The sequence below is a fragment of the Hypanus sabinus genome, chromosome 1, assembly GCF_030144855.1.
Source record: "Hypanus sabinus isolate sHypSab1 chromosome 1, sHypSab1.hap1, whole genome shotgun sequence".
In the NCBI taxonomy this organism is placed as follows: domain Eukaryota; kingdom Metazoa; phylum Chordata; class Chondrichthyes; order Myliobatiformes; family Dasyatidae; genus Hypanus; species Hypanus sabinus.
In genome coordinates, this window is record NC_082706.1 from 62,282,759 (window position 1) to 62,294,685 (window position 11,927).

Genomic DNA, 11,927 nt, shown 5'->3' on the forward strand with positions numbered 1-11,927 from the left:
GTACACATCGGTACCAATGATGTAGGAAGAAAGAGTGAGGAGGTCCTGAAGAGTGAGTATAGAGAGCTTGGTAGGAAGTTAAAAGCAGGACCTCGAGGGTGGTAATCTCAGGATTGCTACCTGTGCCATGAGCCAGTGAGGGTAAGAATAGGATGCTCTGGAGGATGAACACGTGGCTGAGGAACTGGTGCAGGGGGCAGGGTTTCAGATTTCAGGATCATTGGGACCTCTTCTGGGGCAGGTGGGACCTGTACAAGAGAGTCAGGTTACACCTGAACTACAGGGGGACCAATATCCTTGCAGGGAGGTTTCTTAGTGCTATGTGGGTGGGGGGGGGGGGTAGTTTAAAACTAGATTTGCAGGGGGATGGGAACCAGAGTAGATCGTGGAGTGGGGGTGAAAATAAATGATATTAAAGGTTCATGCAAAGTCACAAATAGAAGGGTTGTGTGTGGTGGTAATAATCTTCTGAGGTGTGTCAATTTCAATGCAAGGAGTATTGTGGGGAAGGCTGATGAGCTGAGGGTGTGAATTGACACTTGGAATTATGACATTGTAGCCATTGGTGGAACTTAGCTACAGGAGGGGCAGGACTGGCAGCTCAGTGTTCCAGGGTTCCGATGTTTCAGACGTGAAGGGTGGGGGGATTACAGTAGTGCTCAGGCAGGACAGATTAGAGGGCTTGTTTACTGAGGCCATATGGGTGGAGCTGAGAAACAGGAAAGGTATGACCACATTAATAGGGTTTTATTACAGACCACCCAATAGTCAGCGAGAATTGGAGGAGCAAATCTGCAGAGAGATAGTAGACAACTGCAGGAAACAAAGTTGTGATAGGGAATTTTAACTTTCTACGTATTGATTGGGACTCCCATACTGTTAAAGGTCTAGACGGGTTAGAGTTTATAAAATGTTTTCAGGAAAGTTTTCTAAATCAATATATAGCGGTACCGTCCAGAGAGGATGCAATATTAGATCTCCTATTAGGAAACGAGTTAGGACAGGTGACGGAAGTGTGTGTAGGGGAACACTTTGGTTCCAGTGATGATAACACCATTGGTTTCAACTTGATCATGGATAAAGATAGATCTGGTCCTCGGGTTGAGGTTCTAAACTGGAAAAAGGCCAAATTTGAAGAAACGAGAAAGGATCTAAAAAGCGTGGATTGGGACAGGTTGTTCTCTGGCAGGGATGTGATTGGTAAATGGTAGGCCTTCAAAGGAGAAATTCTGAGAGTGCAGAGTTTGTATGTTCCTGTCAGGATTAAAAGCAAAGTGAATAAGAATAAGGAACCTTGGTTCTCTAGGGATATTGGAACTCTGATAAAGAAGAAGAGAGAGATGTATGACATGTATAGGAGACCGGGAGCAAATAAGGTACTTGAAGTATAAAAAGTGCAAAAAAATACTTAAGAAAGAAATCAGGAGGGCTAAAAGAAGACATGAGGTAACTTTGGCAGTCAAGGTGAAGGATAATCCAAAGAGCTTCTACAGGTATATTAAAAGCAAAAGGATAGTAAGAGATAAAATTGGTCCTCTTGAAGATCAGAGTGGTCGGCTATGTATGGAACCACAAGAAATGAGGGAGATCTTAAATGGTTTTTTTGCATCTGTGTTTACCAAGGAACCTGGCATGGAGTCAATGGAACTAAGGCAAACAAGTAGTGAGGTCATGGAACCTATACAGATTGAACAGGAGGAGGTGCTTGCTATCTTGAGACAAATCAGAGTAGATAAATCCCCAGGACCTGACAGGGTATTCCCTCAGACCTTGAAGGAGACCAGTGTTGAAATTGCAGGGGTCCTGGCAGATATATTTAAAATGTCGGTATCTACGGGTGAGGTGCTGGAGGATTGGAGAATAGCTCATGTTGTTCCGTTGTTTAATAAAGGCCCTAAAAGTAATCCGGGAAATTACAGGCCGGAAAATTTGACGTCGGTAATAGGTAAATTATTGGAATGAGTACGAAGAGATAGGATCTACAAGTATTTAAATAGACAGGGACTTATTAGGGAGAGTCAACATGGCTTTGTGCGTGGTAGGTCATATTTAACAAATCTATTAGAGTTTTTCAAGAAGCTTACAAGGAAAGTGGATGAAGGGAAGGCAGTGGATGTTGTCTACATGGACTTCAGTAAAGCCTTTGACAAGGTCCCGCATGGGAGGTTAGTTAGGAAGATTCAGTCGCTAGGTATACATGGTGAGGTAGTAAATTGGATTAGACACTGGCTCAATGGGAGAAGCCAGAGAGTGGTAGTGGAGGATTGCTTCTCTGAGTGGAGGCCTGTGACTAGTGGTGTGCCACAGGGATCAGTCCTGGGTCCATTGTTATTTGTCATCTATATCAATGATCTGGATGATAATGTGGTAAATTGGATCAGCAAATTTGCTGATGATACAAAGATTGGAGGTGCAGTGGACAGTGAGGAAGGTTTTCAAAGCTTGCAGAGGGATCTGGACCAGCTGAAAAAAATGGGCTGAAAAATGGCAGATGGAGTTTAATACAGACAAATGTGGGGTATTGCACTTTGGAAGGACAAACCAAGGTAGAACCTACAAGGTAAATGATAGGGCACCGAGGAGTGCAGTAGAACAGAGGGATCTGGGAATACAGATACAAAATTCCCTAAAAGTGGTATCACAGGTAGCTAGGGTAGTAAAGAGAGCTTTTGGTACATTGGCCCACACCCCATCCTGATCACATTCTACAGGGGTTGTACTGAGAGCATCCTGAGCAGCTGCATCACTGCCTGGTTCAGAAATTGCACCATCTTGGACTGCAAGACCCTGCAGCGGATAGTGAGGTCAGCCGAGAAGATCATCGGGGTCTCTCTTCCTGCCATCACGGACATTTACACTACACGCTGCATCCGCAAAAGAAACAGCATTATGAAGGACCCCATGCACCCCTCATACAATCTCTTCTCCGTCCTGCCTTCTGGGAAAAGGCTCCGAAGCATTCGGGCTCACATGACCAGACTATGTAACAGTTTCTTCCCCCAAGCTATCAGACTCCTCAATACCTGAAGCCTGGACTGACACCTTGCCCTACTGTCCTGTTTATTATTTATTGTAATGTCTGCACTGTTTTTATGCACTTTATGCAGTCCAGTGTAGGCCTGTAGTCTAGTGTAGCTTTCTCTGTGTTGTTTTTTTTTATTACATAGTTCAGTCTAGTTTTTGTACTGTGCCATGGTCCTGAAAAATGTAATCTCATTTTTACTATGCACTGTACCAGCAGTTATGGTCAAAATGACAATAAAAGTTGACTTGACTTGAATAAGACATTGGCGAGGCCAAATTTGGAGTATTGTGCACAGTTTTGGTCACCAAATTACAGGAAGGATATTAATATGGTTCAAAGAGTGCAGGGAAGGTTTACAAGGATGTTGCCGGGACTTGAGAAACTGAGTTACAGAGAAAGGTTGAATTGGTTAGGACTTTATTCCCTGGAGCATAGAAGAATGAGGGGAGATTTGATAGAGGTATATAAAATTATGATGGGTTATAGATAGAGTGAATGCAAGCAGGCTTTTTCCACTGAGGCTAGCAGAAAAAAAATAACTAGAGGACATGGGTTAAGGATGAAGGGGGAAAAAGTTTAAAGGGAACATTGCGGGGGCTTCTTTACAGAGAGTGGTGGGAGTGTGGAATGAGCTGCCAGATGAAGTTGTAAATGTGGGCTCATTTTTAACATTTAAGAAAAACTTGGACAGGTACATGGATGAGAGGTGTATGGAGGGATATGGTCCAGGTGCAGGTCAGTGGGACCTGGCAGAAAAATGGTTCAGCACAGCCAAGAAGGGCAGAAAGGCCTGTTTCTGTGCTGTAATGTTCTATGGTTCTAATAATTTCTCCCTTCCTGTTTTTGACTCAATAGACACAGGCTTCACAATCTGCTCCCTTTCTGCAACTGTCAAACTAACCCTGATTAACAATGCCACTCCCCACCTCCCTGTTCCTTGCTCAGTGTCTCTGTATGCTGCAAGTACTTGTACACCAACTGTCCACCCTCTGATTCCCACCCCCCCGCCAAATTAGTTTTCAACCTCTCCAAGTCTACCAACTGATTGCTTCTGCCTACACCATACGCATCTGTCAATGTATACCTAAGAGCCCCTTGATCACCTCTGTCGCACATCAGCACCTCAGGCAGTGCATTCCAGGCACCCAGCACTATGAAAAACAAAACTGCCCTGTAAATCTACATTTAATTTTACTCTCTCACCTTAAGTTTAGGTTGGATAACAAATTAAAGCTGGAGATAGAAAAGGTGTGTCAGAAGGGCAATGTTATAAAAATCGTTGCGGATTTTAACAGGACCTCAAGAGAGAATTTGTAGAATGTCTGAGGGATGGCTTTTTAGAACAGTTTGTTGTTGAGCAATGATCCAGATGTAATATGAGTGCTTAAGAAACCCCCAGGGAACAGTGACCACAATATGATTCAGTTCACTTTGAAATTTGAGAAGGAGAAACTAAATTCCAATGTGTTGGTATTTCAGTGGAATAAAGGAAATTACAATGGCATGAGAGAGGAACTGGTCAAAGTTGACTGGAAAGGGACACTAGCAAGGACAGCAGAGCAGCAATGGCTGGAGTTTCTGCAAAAAAAATGAGGGAAGTGCAAGGCAGATACATTCCAAAGAAGAAGAAATTTTCGAATGGAAGGAGGACACTACTGTGGCTGACAAGTGAAATCAGAGCCAAAATAAAAACAAAAGAGGGCATACAGGAAGCCAAAGCTAGTGGGAAGGTAGAGGATTGGGAAGTTTTTAAAAACTTGAAGGAAACTAAGAAGGTCATTAGGAAGAAAAAGATGAATTATGAAAGGAAGCTGATGACTAATATCAAAGAAGATACTACAAGCTTTTTAAAGTATATAAAATGTAAAAAAAGTCAAGGGTAGATGGAGGACCAATAGAAAATGACACTAGAGATATTGTAATGAGAGATGCAGAGATGGCAGAGGGACTGAATACGTATTTTACATCAGGCTTCACAGTTGAAGTCATCTGCAGTATACCAGACATACAAGAGTGTCAGGGAAGTGAAGTATGTTCAACGAAAGTTACAACTGAGAAGGTTCTCAGGAAGCTTAATGGTCTGAGGGTGGATAAATCTTCTGGACCTGTTGAAATGCACCCTGGGGTTCTGAAGGGAGTAGCTGGAGAGAATGTGGAGGCATTAACAATGATCTTTCAAGAATCGACAAATTCTGGCATTGTACTGGATGACTGGAAAATTGCAAATGTTACTCCGCTACTTAAGAAGGGTGGGAGGCAGCAGAAAGGAAACTATCGACCAGTTAGCCTGACATCAGGGGTTGGGAAGATGTTGGAATCAATTGTTAGGGATGAGATTACGGAGTACTTGGAAGCACACGACGAATTAGACCAAAGTCAGCATGGTTTCCTGAAAGGAAAAATCTTGCCTGACTAACCTACTGCAATTTTTTGAGGAAATTACAGGCAGGGTAGTCAAAGGAGATGCAGTGGATGTAGTGTACTTGGGTTTTCAGAAAGCCTTTGAATGAGGCTGCTTAACAAGGTAAGAGTCCCTGGAATTACAGGGAAGTTACTAGCATGGGTGGAGCACTGGTTGACTGGCAGAAAATAGAGAGTAGGAATAAAGGGATCCTATTCTGGCTGGCTGCTTGTTACCAGAGGAATTTCACAGGGCTCAGTGTTGGAACCGCTGCTTTTTATGATGTATGTCAATGATTTGGGTTGTGGGATTAATGAATTTGTGACTAAATTTGCCAATGATACAAAGATAGGTGGAGGAGCGGGTGGTGTTGAGGAAACAGAGAGCCGGCAGAGACTTAGATAGTCTAGGGGAATGGGCAAAGAAGTGGCAAATGAAATACAATGTTGGCTAGTGTATGGTCATGCACTTTGGTGGAAGAAATAAAGAAGCAGACTATTTAGATGGGAAGAGAATTCAAAATGCAGAGATGCAAAGGGACTTGGGAGTCCTTGTGCAGGATATCCTAAAGGTTAACCTCCAGGTTGAGTCAGTGGTGAAGAAGGCGAATGCAATGTTGGCATTCATTTCTAGAGTTATAGAATATAACAGCAGGGAGGTGATGTTGAGGCTCTATAAGGCACTCGTGAGACCACACTTGGAGTATTGTGTGCAGTTTTGGGCTCCTTATTTTAGAAAGGATATACTGATATTGGAGAGGGTTCAGAGAAGATTCATGAGAACAATTCCAGGAATTAAAGGGTTACTGTATGAGGAGCGTCTGACAGCTCTTGGGCTCTAGTCCCTGGAGCTTAGGAGAACAAGGGGGGAAATCTCAGAGAAACATTCCAAATGTTAAAAGGCCTGTACAGATTAGATATGGCAAAGTTATTTCCCATGGCAGGGGAGTCTAGGACAAGAGGGCACGATTTCAGAATTGAAGAATATCCATTTAGAACAGAAATGTGGAGAAATTACTTTAGTCAGAGGGTGGTAAATCTGTGGAATTTGTTGCCACGAGCGGTTGTGGAGGCCAAGTCATTGGGTGCAATTAAGGCAGAGTTAGATAGGTTCTTGATTAACCAGGGCATCAAAGGGTATGGGGAGTAAGCGGGAGAGTGGGGATGACTGGAAGAATTAGATCAGCCCATGATTGAATGGTGGAACAGACTCAATGGGCCGAGTGGCCTACATCTCATCTCATGGTCTTAAATTCATGCTCTCTAGTATTAGACATTTAATTCCTGGGAAAACCATTTTAGCTGACTTTTTCCTTACACAATCTCATAAACCTCTAAAAGATCTCCCTTTAGCCTCTCTTGCTCCAGAGAAAACAACCCAAGATTTTCTAAACTCTCCTTCTGGCAAATGCCCTCTAAACATTTGCAAGATTCATTGCACATTCTCCTAAGCCTCCACATTCTTCCTCTAATGCAGTGACCAGAAATGAAGGGAATACTCCAGATGCAGTCTAAACTGAGTTTTATAAAACAGCAAAATAACTCTCGTGTCTTGAAATGAGTGCCCTAACTAATAAAGGCAAGCATGCTATTTGTTACCACCTTATCAAACTCTGCAACCAATTTCAAGGAGCTATGGACATGGATCCCAGTTTCCCTCATAAAACTGAACTATGTAAGTAGGACCTGACTTGCCCTTCATAAAGCCATGCTGATGGTCTATAATTAGCCCATGATTTTCCAAATGCTTGCAACTCCTACCTCTCGTATTCCTTTCCAATAGCTTGCTTGCTACTGAATTTAGATTCACCAGTCTACAATTTACAGCATTAATCCTATTTCCCTTCTTGAAAATTAGTAATGGTTTATTTTTGTCACATGTACCAAGATACGATGAAAAGATTGTCTTGCATACTGTTCATACAAAGCAAATTACACAAAATGTAGAGGTAGAATAAAGAATAGCAATAACAATTCAGAATAAGGTATAAAAGCTACAAAATAAAGTGCAAGATGAAAACAAGTAGATTGGACGCCAAGTTCATTTCATTGTACAAGAGGTATGTCTTTAACAGCGGAATAAAAGCTGCTGTTGAGCTTGGTGGTTAAGTGTTCTCATAATGGAACAACATTAAGGTACAAGTTCAATCATTTTAAATCTCCACATAACTGAAGCAATTTACCTCCTTTTTTTGTTCCATGGTTCCATCCACTTTACGAATTTGTTCTGTTAACATTTTCAAATCATTTGCTTTGTCATCTATCATGGCCTGAACCTAGATGAGAAAAGTTACATTCAGCAGAAAACTCTCACTTAACCCATCCGGACAAATTCTGCAAAGAGTGCTTCACTGAATTTATAATGATCTTCATACTTGTTCATTGGCCTCTTGCACATTCATCAGCTTATTTCTCAAATGTTGCATTTCTTTATTTTGCTCCTTTAAAAGTGCCACTAGGTCATGCTGCAAAAATAAGGACAGGTCACATGAAACTAAAAGATTATTATAACAGAATTCTTTTGATCTTTCAGTCTAGTTTAAAAATCCAAAAATGCCATCTTGAATTGTAATTAATTCAGTGTACTCCCCATATTTTAAATTTGCTTCTTAACACACAATTGTCCTGCTTGGAGACACACTCTATCACTTAGCATTCCTGTTATAGCATCTATACCAAAATGCCTCCTCACTTAATTTCTGGAAACAATGTCCATTCTCTCCTTGCACTTTTTAATAACGTTGTTATTGTAAGAAAAACACATTGGAAATAAATGAAAACAACTGATGGTGTGTTATAGGAATTGGTGCTTGAACCTTTGCAGTTTGTGACATAGGTTAACAATTTGAATATGAATGTAGGAGGTATAATTAGTACATTGCAGATGGCACAATTAGTGGTGTTGTGAATAACAAGCCATATTGTTTAACAATATTACAGAAACAATTGGAAAATTGTGTGAAGCGTTAATGATGGAATTTAATGCATTTTGGGAAGTCAAATCCTAAGAGTTAGGAGCATTTATGTACAGAGACACCTTGGGATTAAATTCTGCGGTGACCTGAAAGCAGCAACATAGATGGATTGATAGGGTACAACAATAGGCATATAGGATGCTTGCCTTCACCAGCTGCAGCATAGAATATAGGAGCTAGGAGATCACTTCACAGCTTAGTAAATCATCTCTTAGGCCACATTTGGAATATTGTGCATAGTTATCCAATTACTATCCTTCCTTGTTTGCCTTCCGAAAAAGTATCACCTCACAGTTCTTGGGATTAACTTCCATTTGGCACTGCTATGTCCAATGTCCCATCTGATTAACAACCTACTTGGACAACTTTTCCCACTATCTGCAAGACAAACATCTCATTATCTGCATAAAGCTGGCCATTTAGACCACCAGAGTCATGCCAGCTCCTATAACCTTGTTCAGATAGATCTAAACCAATAGCTGCAAAAGTGTATATAGTCGGCCCTCCTTGTCTGCGGGGGATTGATTCCAGGACCCCCTGCGGACACCAAAAAACGTAGATGCTCAAGTACCTTATTTAGCCTGTCTCAGTGCGGTGGACTTTAGGACCCTCCGCCCACAGTGTTTCTGTTCCGTTGACGGAAAACGATCACGATTGAAAATAAAGTGGAAATAATAGTGATCGGAAAGAGGTGAAACGTCATCAATCATTAGAAAAGCGTTAGGCTACAGTCGGTCAACGATCAGAACAATTTTAAAGGATAAAGTGAGAATAATGCAGCATGTGAAAGGCCCTGCCCCGATGAAAGCTACAATTATTACTAAGCAACGCAGTGGTTTAATTATTGAAATACATACGTTTCTTAAGTGTTTTATATGCATAGAAAGGAAAAAATATACTATATACTAAGACAATACTGGATGTACCTGTTCCGACTTACTTATAATACCTAACACAATGTAAATGCTATGTAGATAGTTGTTATACTGCATTGTTTAGGGAATAATGACAAGAAAAAAGTTTGTATGTGCTCAAACAACAAGTACTGGAGAGAGAACTTCCGGGTTTTCCTGATCCGCGGTTGGTCGAATTCATGCATGTGGAACCCGCAGAGAAGGAGGACTGTAATCTGTGCAATGTCAAAATGTGACTTATTTCAGAAAATTAAATACATACCAATCCAAATTGCATAAAATGATAAGAAGATACACTCAGCCTTCAGATTTATTTATCAGCTGTAGATCATCACTCGTGTTAACATCACACGCTCAGGGCGTGACTGAGGCAGCCGCAAGTGTTGCCATTTCCCAGCACCAACACAGCATGCCCACGATGCCTGGCAGAACACAAGCAACAAAATAACAGCAAAAACAAGCCTCTTTCTTCCCTCTCACCCACAATCACTGCCAGTTCTCCAACTTAACCCTGGAACACCTGGACAACAAAGATGCATACATCAGGATGCTCTTCATCAACTTCAGCTCATCCCCTCAAAACTAATCAATAAGCTTCAAGTCCTATGCCTCAGTACCCCTGGGTGCAATTGGATCCTCGATTACCTCACTTGCAGAACTCAGTTCAGATTGGCAACAACATCTCCACAACTTCCATCAGCTCAGGTGCAGCACAAGGCTGGATACTTAATCCTCTGCTCTACTCACGTCATACTTATGACTGTGAGGCCATGCTCAGCTCCAACTCCATAATTCAGCTTACTGACAATGCCACTGTCATTGGTCAAATCACAAATTAGGAGGGAGATTGATTATTAACTTCAGGAGGAAGAAATTGGAGGTCCATGAGCCAGCCCTGATCAGGGCATCATAGGTAGAGAGGACCAGCAACTTTAAATTTCTCTGTGTTATCATTGCAGAGGATCTGTCTGGGTCCAGCACGAAAGTGCTAATATGAAGAAAGTCTGGCAACATCTCTACATCCTCAGTTTGCAAAGATTCGGCATGACATCTAAAACATCTATAGATGTGTGGTGAAGAGTATATTCACTGGTTGCATCACGGCCCGGTATGGAAACACCAATGCCTTTGAATGGAAAATCCTATCAAAAATAGTGGATATGGCCCAGTCCATCACAGGTAAAAGCCCTCCCCCTACTGAGCACATCTACACAGAGTGCTATAGCAAAACAACAGTATCCATTCTCAAGGACCCCCCACTCTGTTCTCACCGCTGCCATCAGGAAGGTGGTACAGGAGTTTCAGAACCCACACCACCAGGTTCAGGAACAGTTATTACCCCTCAACCATCAGACTCCTGCATCAGAGGGGATAACTTCACTTGACCCCAACACTGAACTGTTCCCACTACCCGTTTCACTTTCAAGGACCCCTCATGTCATATTTCTGATATTCATTAGGTTTTTGTTTCTTTTGTATTTGCACAGTTTGTTGTCTTTTGCACATTGGTTGTTTGTCCTGTTGGGAACGGTCTTTCATTAATTCTTCTGTATTTCTTAGATTTATTGTGTACGCCCGTAAGAAATGAATCTCAGGATTGTATATGGTGACATATGTATTTTGATAATATATTTACAGTCGGCCCTCCTTATCCGCGAGTTCCCCATGCGCGGAAACCAAACGTGGATGGGGAAAACACGGAAGTTCTCTTGTTGTTTGAGCATGTACAGACTATTTCTTCTTGTCATTATTCCCTAAACAGTACAGTATAACAACTATTTACACAGTATTTACATTGTATTAGGTATTATAAGTAATCTAGATATACTTATCTATAATAAGTAATTTAAAAGTACAGGCAGTCCCCAGGTTGTGAATGAGCTCTGTTCCTGAGCCCATCTTTAAGTAAGTCGAAATAGGTACATCCGGTATTATTTAGCATCAGTTAGTAAAACGTTTTTCATAGTATATATTTTACCTTTCTATGCATATAAAACACTTAAGAAACATACGCATTTCAATAATTAAACCACTGCATTGCTTAGTAATAATTGTAGCTTTTATCGGGGCAGGGCCTTTCACATGCTCCATTAAAATTGTTCTGATTGTTGACCGATTGTAGCCTAACGCTTTTCCAATGACATTTCACCTCTTTCTGATCACTTTATTACTTCCACCTTATTTTCAATCGTGATCGTGATTACTTTCGTGAACAGAAACACTGTGGATTCAGAGCTGCGCCAGGTCCTAAAGTCCACCGCACTGAAAGAGGTTAAATAAAGTCCGGGTTTCCGCTGGGTCCTAAAGACACCGCATTGAGACAGGTTAAATAAGGGTCTTGAGCATCCGCAATTTTTGGTATCTGCGGGGTGGGGGGGGGGGGGGGTCGCGGAACCAATGTCCCAGAGGAGCATTCTCTTGTGGAGGGCTGACTGTACTTTTGAACTTGGAACTTCAGGACTAGTCTTGGGACCTCTAGGCTTCAACTTCTGGACCTTCTGGTATTGACCCCTGGACTAGACAACGACAGGGACCGAATTCCAGACTCTTTCTCTGGGCTTGCCAGCTGCCCAGCCCTCGTGCCTCCTGTTCACACAGACATCCAATCCTGAG

The 11,927-nt window shown here is 41.8% G+C and overlaps 1 protein-coding gene across 3 annotated transcripts in view; it reads right to left on the reverse strand.

The window, feature by feature from the left end:
* ndc80 (NDC80 kinetochore complex component) overlaps nucleotides 1-11,927 on the reverse strand; it is a 114,987-nt gene that overhangs the window by 17,529 nt on the left and 85,531 nt on the right. For all 3 annotated transcript variants that reach the window (XM_059974835.1, XM_059975005.1, XM_059974924.1), the window contains exons 13-14: nucleotides 7,801-7,890; nucleotides 7,609-7,701 (exon numbers count right to left, since the gene is read on the reverse strand). In XM_059974835.1, the coding sequence (XP_059830818.1) occupies nucleotides 7,609-7,701; nucleotides 7,801-7,890 (183 nt within the window). The remainder of the gene's footprint in view (nucleotides 1-7,608; nucleotides 7,702-7,800; nucleotides 7,891-11,927) is intronic.